At 40.4% G+C, this 10,573-nt stretch overlaps 1 protein-coding gene across 1 annotated transcript; it reads right to left on the bottom strand.

The window, feature by feature from the left end:
- Nucleotides 1–204: 204 nt before the first annotated feature.
- Nucleotides 205–7,001, bottom strand: dagla (diacylglycerol lipase, alpha). Its single transcript, XM_010790475.1, has 12 exons — nucleotides 6,902–7,001; nucleotides 6,563–6,774; nucleotides 6,349–6,450; nucleotides 6,114–6,252; nucleotides 5,869–5,956; nucleotides 4,248–4,382; nucleotides 4,082–4,159; nucleotides 3,430–3,554; nucleotides 2,940–3,090; nucleotides 1,298–1,381; nucleotides 403–480; nucleotides 205–228 (listed from the first exon to the last, which is right to left on the bottom strand). Exons 1-12 carry the CDS (start codon nucleotides 6,994–6,996, stop codon nucleotides 205–207), a joined length of 1,311 nt encoding a protein of 436 aa, XP_010788777.1. The 5' UTR covers nucleotides 6,997–7,001.
- Nucleotides 7,002–10,573: the final 3,572 nt, after the last annotated feature.

Genomic DNA, 10,573 nt, shown 5'->3' with positions numbered 1-10,573 from the left:
AATACTACGCTTCCTATGTTTTGGTGCAGACTGCATTCACACCAGCAATGAACCGCTCCAGAGTTCGCAAGCAAGCGCTCCGAGACCACCTATTTTAGCGGACCAGAATCCGGTTGTTTAGTTCACTTAAGAGGTCTCTGCGTTCACACCGACCCAAACGAACCGAACTAAGCGGCTAAACGCACCAGGGTTCGATTGACCGGACTATAAGGCAGGTGTGAACGCACCCTAAAAGAGCCATAACAAGCCGTTATTTTGATTAACAACTCAAATGACCTTAGGATTCTGGGAAGATGTTACGTGTTGGAAGTGCACAGATTGAGAACAGAGATACTTAAAGAGGAAACATCTCATGGTTTAAAGTTATGTATTGCAGGTGATTTTAATACAGTAATGTCTGACCTTGTGGCCAAGCCAGGTCCCGTGCTGCTCCTCTACGGGCAAACGCTCAGAATCCCCCGTCAGATCCGTCAAGGCGTCCTGATACACACAAGATAAATTAATTCTAAAAAAGACGGCATGAAACAGAGAACACAGGTGGAGGTACTAAAAAAGAATCTTACAAAAGTGCGCACATTAGACAAAAGACTTACTAACACCACAAGATTCAAACTGGATTATTTTTTGGTTATACTTTAATAAGTGTACCTGAGCAGCTGTCGAAAGACCTATAAGACCATGAAGCATGAGTTTATGCCTTTATGTCAGCCTTAATTTAATCATCTTTGTCAAGTTATTTTTTTGGCTACTGTGTTACTTATAATGGGGGGAGAACCACAGCACAAGTGTTTCTTATCTTGATATTATCTGTCAGGTGTGATTTTGCCTTGAGCTCTACAGATTAGGTTTTATATATTCAAAAGCACATTTCAAACACTTCACTAATCTTTGTATTCTACTGTATTTGTGTTTTCTACGCGTACAGCCACTACCTGTTTTGAATGGTTGAGAGCAGATCGTCAGAAATCAACAGAAATAGTAGTAATTTTCCTCTTGAAAATATGTTATGCCTTTTTTACAAGGCGGCAGTGAGTAATCTCTTTCCTGTAGGTTGAGTCCAGCTCTTACAGCACTACAGGAATTCTCAAACACAAAACACATTTTGTTCTACAAGTGGTCAGTCACGTTTCTGCTTTTTTCGTAAAAAGGTGTAGGAGTTTGAGAACGCTGCATTTAACTATGAGAATTCCACCTGCTCTGGAGGTGTTGCTGTTGTAAAGGGAACAAGTGCACTATTTCTTTTTAGATAGTTGAAGAGACATTATTGTAAAAGCAAGAAAAGAAAGCTTAAACTAACCTTTGGAGACAGGGTTCCTCTGATACTGATTACAACTTTCTTTTTCGCATGATCCACTGCCACAAAAAACGGTGTTTCGTAAACCTGTAAGGAAGATGCAGAGCGGACAGTAAACTGTGGTGACACAGTCAGAGGAACAGACCAATTCTAGCTCGTTCCACTTTCATCCCAGCAAACAGAGTCCTTCCCAAGTCTCTGTCATCAAACCTTTCCTAACTTGGCACAGCACCATACAGTCATATAAGTCACTTCATAAGTCATTTCACAATTACATTTATAGATGGAAACTTAAGAGTTCACTGAGCAAAGTTCTGCTTTAGAAATCGTCATCATGAGCATGACGTGCGAATGTAAATGCTGTGGAAATTCCACATAAAACTAAATTGGATAATTGAATGTCCGATGAAATTAGGAAACTATTTTAACAACAATTTTTTTCTACTTCTGTAGGAATATGAGTGCCCATTTGGATTTGAAAGTGATGGGTCTTTTCATATTAAGTAAACACATTTGGTTTGTGTTTACTTTACTTATATAACGGAGGTAAAAACGCTTTCAAATGTTATTATTAATAATTGCCAACAAACTTTTTTTTGTATTTGCAACCGGCAAGCCAGCTATAATTAATTGGGTCTAGATACTTTAGAGGGGCCATTTTTAGATGGCTAAAAAACATTTTGCTGCTGCCCCCGTCCACTGCAGTAAAGTGCTTTGCTCTCTGGCTGGTACTCCTGTTTGCTTCTCCAAACCAGGGGTCTAATATAACCCCACTTGATAAAAACTAAACTATCCCTTTAGAATGGGGATGCAGCAGCTTTACTAGATACAAATGTACCCAAAGGTGGTCAAGGAAACAACCATGGATGACATACCCATCACATATGTCCCCAATTTATATATTAGTCGGTGTGGTATCATTCTTTAGGATATGTGCAGGCATCTGTTATTACCAATACTGCATGTCACTGATATTGGTGGGTATTACCTACTGTAACCCATTTACCGGGATTTCAGATAGAAAAGGTATATGAAAAATGTTTGGTCCCTCTTCAACAAGGAAGGGATCATTTCAACATGGATCATAATTTGACAAATGGAATGTAACTCAGTATAACGTTATCTTGGCTTTGGACAATGCTGGTAAAAGACTGATATACTGTACATGTTGAGGGCAGAAATGCAATCCTTAGGCCACCAAAGATGGCAGTCACCCCTATTTGGCTGCACCTGAAGAATCTGTCGCTGACAATCACAAACAGCCTCTGCAGAGTCCAACCCTGTCCGAGAACACACTTGACTTACTGCCGGGGGGGTGGACACAGGCTCCACATATCTCAGTGTTTCCAAAACCTTTTCAAATGATAGCCAAAACTATAGATTAAAGTCGTTGTATGCAGAGCTTTGTCTTTGTGCGCGGGAGAGCTTAACCATGGTGTATCATAACGTACCAAAACAGTGTATTTTGCAAAAAAAGTTGTATGCTTTAAAATCAAAACAAAAACAAATTGGACAAATACAAAATGAAATACAAATCCTGACACTGTTCTGCAGACATTCCTGCACACAACACATCCTTTGGCTAATTTAGGAAGTGAAACCCAACATCTCTGACTACTCTTTAGCCAACTGCCAGATTACTCACAGCATCGTGGCAGGATGTGTAGACAATCTGAACCTGCTTGAGGTCTCTGTCCAGGAAGTGTCTCCGTATGGCCAGGACATTACAGCCGCAACAGTTGTCCTCCTCAACTGTCACAGCCTGAGTCATCCGCGAGCTGGACACTGACATACAGCTGGTATGAGAAGCAAAGATACGAAGAAAACAGGAGAACACATAAATACTAAAAGACAGATAACGTTTTTTTTGTAAAGCAGTATTTGTGACAAGAAAATTGTCGTAAACTGATGAGGTTACAGAGTTGTAATCTAGTATCATAGTGGAGGCCATATGGATAAGAGAATGTTAGACACCGCTCGTGTCAGTGAGCGAGTCCAACTAGAGTGGCATTGTCTCTGTGGATTACTACTTGGCAAGTGTTGACGCATGTGAGATTGGTTCCGTTTTGAAGAGGCTCAAGGGACATAGAAGCCAAATAGATCAAAACTGTGCGGGTGAATGTTTGAGAGCTTACGGGCAGGAGCTGGCAAGGCGGCACAGCCCGCACACAGGCTTCCTCATTAAGTACATGGGCCAACCATATGCAGCCAGGGCGAAGAGCATGTAGTAACACACATCCTTGTACATGTTCATCTCGACCTGCAAGAGGGAGAGACAGGCGGGCAGACGGACACACACATGAGAACGACAGAGGGATGGCAGTAATATCACGGACATACTGAGATATTCAGACATAAATGCACAATAATTGCATAGAAATATACAGTACTGCAGGAAAGCTAAGGTTTTTAAAGACAGTTAACAATCAAAACAACTTGTGCCATTAGTTGAGGAGTACAACTATTTTGTTTGTTTGGTGTGAAATGAACACAAATTAAGCTAATAGCTAAGACACATATCTAGTTTTCTTGTGAAAATTAGTGTCCTTTCTTGTGAAAACTTTGTTAGCTAGGGAGCCCTCTCTTTGTGCATTGTTTTGCAATCTTTTACATGTTTTTAAGCAGGTAAATTCCTTTAAAAAAAAAAGACAGAAGAGCCTTTAAAGATGTGTTTAAATGCATTGTGTATTTGTATGAGGCAGTGTTTATTTGAGAACCTGAAGTATAACAAGACTTCACAAAAGTCAACCTTCACTTTCTCATTGTATTATTCAGATAGAAACTCACCGAGTTCTTAAGGTCCAGGTATCGAGTATTACGAGTGACAGGCATTCCAGATAAGAATGCTAAAATGTCATTGTTGCCCTTGCGAGGTAAAAAAAAGGGTATGAAAGTTATTATTTTTACAAGCACAAAAATACAGACATTAATATAGTTGTATTGACAGCGATACCTGGTCCAGGATAGATGATCTCTTAGACCTCTGCCTCTGGCGGAGAAGAACCAGGCCAGCAATGATATCACTAGGCACAATGTCCAGGTCTCTGAAGAACTCTGCAAAAAGGCTGGCCACTTCTGAATACGCATCCTGGACATGAGAGCAGCAAACATCAGGAAAAGTTGGAAAAGCATAAAAAAAAAGAGAATTAAATTAAGTAGTTCATTAAATCATGCAACCTTTAAATCAGTAACACTCAGGTTACAACTGTGTGGCCTGCAGAGCATTTTCTAATCCACAATGAAAATAAACAGTGTTTCGCGATGGGATTGTTTTTATTAAACTTTTAACATAGCAGGGTGCGTTAATGACTGATTGAGCATTTTTAACAAAATAAGTTGCCCATGCAGTTCTGTCATTTCACAATAGGGGCCCTTGGGTAGAGTGAGTTAACTATCATAGTTCATGGGCTTTGGACTTGATACGATACTTGTTGATAACTTTAGATACATACTTGGACATATATATTTATGAATGTAATGTAAGGCAGTATGGCTTGTATAGCTGAGGGATATTTTTGAATGCTTCAAAGCGCACTAACCTGAGGGTTTGTCTGGTCCAGTGGGTTTGTACCAGCTCACTGAGGTCAGCATGTCTTTAGACATTGAACTGCTGGCTAAAAGCTCATGGCATTCTTTCAGAGTTTTTTACTTTCATGACTTTAAATCTGCAGTTCAGTCTAGAGCAGGGCTGTCAAACTCAAATACACAGTGGGCCAAAAATAAAAACAAATCGGTAATAGTTGAGGGCCGGACTGGTTCAATGCTTATTGCAAAACTTATTGAAATGAACTTATTGCACATATTAAACCTGGAACTAACAAAGCTTAAATTATTGCCTATAAAAACAACATTAAACACTAAATAATCAGTTGCATTCATTTCTTATGGCTCTATCTGCAGTCATTTCTTATGATTACTTTTTTCCACAGGCCAACAACAGTTTCAAAAAAACTATTTCCCTCAAAGAAAAAACCAAACATGCCCTGTTGTCGCAAGAAAAAAAGTACTAAAGGAAACATCCATGTAAACTCAGTGTGCTGCTCTGTGCTGCTAGTACAAGCCAGATACTTGGCATCTCATCTCGGGTGCAAGTTCATCAACGTTTGGGCTCAGGCTCTGAGCTGAGGAAATCCTCAGGATGGAGTGAAGGTGTGCGTTCAATATACCGGCGGGCCAGATCTAATAGTAATTCAAAATGATCCTGCGGGCCGAAATTAAATCCACCAAGGGCCCGATTTGGCCCCCGGGCCTTGAGTTTGACACATGTGATCTAGAGGATGGCAGTTAGTGGGCTTTATATGACTGCAGTTGTGCGCACTTACTTAGTTTTAGTCAGCTAGTAAATTGATTTAGCCTGAAATTAAATATTTGACATTCATATTTTATAAGAAAAGCTTAATGTTGCCAGTGAGTAGCTAAGCAATGATCGCCTTTATGCCACAATGTTGAATCATCCTGTCAGTGCTTATTTTAATGACTGGCTTACTGGACTTTATGCCTGACATATTTCTGGTTTTATTCCCGTCTGATTTACTTTACCGGCGGAAAGGAAGTGGGTAAGTGTTGTGACTCACTGATTGTGTATCCTGTGCTCTGGTGCAGCACATGAAGAACTTCAGTCTCCTGCTCCAGCTGCTGGCTTGGCCTTCCTCTAGCCTGTGTCTAATGAAGAGAAAAGGGCAAGGAGAGCTGTCAAGACTTAGTGCGAGAAACAGGTAAGATGTGCACGCCTGGGTGGATGCTGTGCTTTGGTTGAGTTTTGTGTAAAGGCAAAATATGAGACAAAAAGAGAAACAGAGGAGTAAGTGCCTGTTAATACCTGAGTGTGTACGTTGTTAGGTTGCGCTGACGCCGACGGGTGGCTTTAAGTTTGACAAAAGTCCGACCCGTGGGATCAAAGGTGCACATGAGGGTAATGCAGACACTGAATATCACGAGCCAGTTGCATGCAACGATTCCTGCAAAAGAACACAAAACATCATTCACATTCAAGCATAACAAACCCCTTTTAACTTGCTTTACAAAGAAGCTCATTTATTTCTTCAAGCACTCACCCAGAGCCAAGTTTTTGGCAGTGACATCAGAGCAAGGTTGGTAATACTGGACAAGCCAAGCAATTCCCACCACAGCATATACGAGCTCCACCAAGAGAATAGCTGGAGAGAAAGAGGGAGAGGGAATAATGATCAATATCTGCCCAATCAATATAAACAGTGTTTAGATCTTAATTTAGAACCACTAGTAATCTTCACAAGCAGTGTGTCTTACCTAGCCGTATATAGATGACGTACTGCACAGCTTCCCTGGGCTGTGTGTACAGAATGCTGCCTCTCATACTCAGCCACATGATGGCGCTCTCACAGATAAGGCAGCTGACCAGGATGCCCAGGTACCCTCGGCCATGGTCCACCAGTGTCACAGAACACGACTGCTCTGAGCCGTACGGCAGGCCGAACAGAACCACGGACAAAACCACCAACCTGAGTATGACATCAAAGGGTAAGCAAATAGATTTCCTCGTGCAGAAATCCACTGCTTGTCAAAATACATGTGCACATAACTATATATATGTATATATATATATACAAAATCAATACAGTGACTCACCAGATGCAGTGCAATAGAAAGAGGAAGAAGGCGGGCAGCACCAGGTCATCACTGCCGACTGACCAGCGCCGCCGAAACATCACCATGCCAGGCATCACTGCCCTGTGGGGGGGCAGAGGGAAGAGGGACCACTTCAGGAACAATCGACATAATTTGCAACCTTGCTTCTTTGTCTAAAAAGTCATTATGCCTCAAGTCTCTTTTTCAGTTCACCACAGGTATTTTTGAAAAGGTTTAACCTAATGTCCTACATACCGCACATAGTTATCTTACATCATGAGCTTAAAAACAACTGAAAAGGGAAAAAGAGACAATCCAATAAAGAATAAACCTCCCATTTGAACAGGGACGTCTCAACATGTTAGATCTTTCTCCAACCTCAATATCATGAATAGAGCAGGGACTGAGGAAAGGGGCTGCAGCTGGGATTAGAACGCAAATGGATTCATATAGGATAAGAGTAAAAGATAATGGGACACGGAGAAGATGAGACTAAGTGGGTGAAGGGATGCAGAGGAAATGCACCACTTAATGAACAAAAGAGAAGAAAACTAGCTTGGATGTATGATGGTACCACACTGATGGTGCGCACGGGAAAAAGATTTTTTTACGTCACTCGGTCCACTCTTATGAGTTGGAAAAGCATTGTGAGGTCCCTCAAGTGGCCTCTGGGTTAAACTGAAATGAACTGTAAGAGGTGGGGCGGAAATAGTAGTGAGAGAAGCAAACCCAGAGAGTCTGCTGCAGTGATTGGCTGATGCAGCTTTTATGGTGCCCCGCTCCTGGCTGCAGATCTGCTCAAAGCTAAAGGACAGGGTTTCAGTTCTGTCCAAAAAGTATGATGCCATCCATTATGCCAAAGCACAACTTTGTTTTAAGAGTCTTGCTGGTCCCTATCCAGCACTCCTCTGCTTTTTAGTATTGTTACAGAACATTTTTTTCACATTTTTAGTTATTGAGAAACTGGCAGCCCCCTTCTTGTTTCACCCTTAAATACCAGTCATCACAGTTGTTAAAGTCGCACTGCTCACATTGTGCTTTCATGGAATAGCACACATGAGACCGTTTCATCACTCCTAAAGGTAAATGTAGCATTAAATAAAACATTCTGTTTGAAATTGCTAAAAAAAAAATCCCACAGCAAAGAACCAGCACAGCAGTGAACAGCATTTCCACAATGGGTGTAACTGCAGAGGCAATTTGGTGGGACCATAAAATCAGTTGCCAAATGTGGTTTGCTTTAGATGGGTCACAAAGAAACGGTGCTGTGCGATTGTGGAATTAGATGAACTACTAAGATAAGACTTACAAAGAGAAGTACGGGCACAGCAACTTGGTTTGTATTGTATCTCATTTCTTAAATTTGGCATCTATTTGCGTGATATTTTTTTCCAAGTTTTTTTTCGCACTTCTGTTTTCTGACATTATGCATCTTGTTCCTGCTTCAAGTATTGCACCACACTATTGAAAATGAACTGGAATATATATAGTAAGGTTTTACTGTTTGCATGCCAGATGGTGACAAGACGACATGCTTCTCATTCCTTTCCTGAGACCGAGTATCGCTAGTGAGTGACATGCTCTTTTAGAGGATGAGCAAAAATTCTGCTTAACAGTCGAATGAAAGCTGTCTGTCGGCAGAACAATAACCCAAGTGGTCCTTGTGCTTTCCGTTTCACAGTGTTTTATTATTCATGCCCTTATAATGATGATAAATGCACATATAATAGTCGCTTTCTGAAAGGACTTGCGTTTAAGAGCGATAACAAGTGGACTCATTGTCCTGCACCAACAGGATTAATGATTTTGAATGAGAAAGCATCTGCACTACCAATCACCATCACACCAAACGATTCCAACGCTCTATACCAAACCATGTTTTTCATGAATTCACTATACCTGCTGAGCACAAAGTCATCACATAAAGGGAGCTTTGTAGTTTTACAGTTCTTTTAAAATGACAAGGGCATCTTCCAACATCTACTAGACTTGCTTTATACTTTGCAATATCCTCTGAAGGACAAAATGAGGCAAAATAAATAACATTCATAGAAACATGTGTGCTACCACCTACATAGCTCTCAGTATACAGTATGTGTGGAGTACAGAAACACAATGGCATTTCCTCTGAGCTGATCTGCTGGAGAAATAACTTACAACCGCTTTTTTTATTAAAACACACAGAAACACCACAAACCATTCCCATACCGCCAAGTTTTGAATCTGTAACAAAATGTAAATTCACTAAGAGCTTTGCATTGGCAAAATAACAGTTCTACCATATCTTATCATATCATCTTGTTTAAACCCCAATGTTAAGTGTGTGTCCGTTCCCCCTTTTATTTCTCCAGTGGCTGCTTATTGAGCCTAAACGCCTGCAATGATTTGCATTTGGCGGATGCAAAGGTTCCCCTATTGTTGGGGAATAACATGAAATGTGATCTACCATGCTTTTTTCTTTAATGTGCAAACATTTATTTACTTTTGTACAATTATGATATTGAGGTGTTAAAGTCTGGTTCTGCAGACCACACATGTAAGGCTGAATGACATTGACTTAATGCATATACAATGATAATGTTTCCTCCAAGGCATTATCAAAAACATTTTTAAATCATATTGAAAATGTGCGCTGTCTTTTATCACAAATTAAAAGGTAGCTTTGTAAGTTTTGATCACTTGTTGTAGCCTTGTGTTTTTCATCCAATAGTTTTGCATTGATAATCTTTGCATGTAAACAATGCAGTTCCACACTTCTTAAACAACTAGCTTTGAAAATCATTTATGAGCTGGACATTTCCCTTGGTCTTTATTAATATTACACGCACATGTATCATGATGGGTTTCAGGATAGCTGTTATCTACAAAGTGTTTCAGCATTTATCTAAAAGTGAATCACTTGTAATAGGACAACAGGACAAAAATAACTTCTTCTCTTCTGTATTGAGAAAAGGAAATGACTGGTGGAAATAGCTTAGCTTTATGAATGACCTTGATCAAGCAGACACTCACTTTTGGATCTGTATGTGAAATTGTTTGGGTGCTTGAAATTGTATTTTAAGCAGCACCTCGTCTCCTTTTCTACAGGAAGTTGAACTGCTCACCTCCCAACAGTGGTCACAATTAGACCCCCACCAACACTTGCTGAGAAACATTTGAAGCTATGTTTGGTACACAACAAATTGAACTAACAAATTAAGATGAATCGAGAAGAAAATTACACAAATACAACATTGTGAGCTTTGTGAAAGTAGGAATTGCTAAGGGCTACTAGATTTCTGGAAACTGCTTTCATGAAGTGGGCACACATATTACAGGAGTAGTGATGCCCAGTAACAACTGAATGTTTTCAATGTGTTAGTGAAACAACAATTGTTTTTAAAACAGCTCAGCCTGAACTGTATGGCATGTGATTAGAACAGCAAAAGATGGAGGGTCAGACCCCGAGCAGTGGAGTGACAGTATGGGTTTTCTTTCCAATCAAAGCACAACAGCAGGTGGTTTCAGTGATTGGCAGACCTTCACACAAAGAGGACGGACGACACAGTGAACTCAGCTAGAAGACGAACTGTGACTCTCAGCCCTCCACAGATAAGAATTGGACACCTTGATATAACGCTTGGGTACGTGCTGTGATTTATTGTAGAANAAAAACAGAAGTTCCCTAACGTT

The sequence above is a fragment of the Notothenia coriiceps genome, unplaced genomic scaffold (genome assembly GCF_000735185.1).
Source record: "Notothenia coriiceps isolate Sejong01 unplaced genomic scaffold, NC01 NC01_scaffold00034305, whole genome shotgun sequence".
Lineage (NCBI taxonomy): Eukaryota > Metazoa > Chordata > Actinopteri > Perciformes > Nototheniidae > Notothenia > Notothenia coriiceps.
The sequence above is the reverse complement of the archived record's forward strand: the minus strand, read 5'-3'. Positions and strand labels throughout refer to the sequence as shown.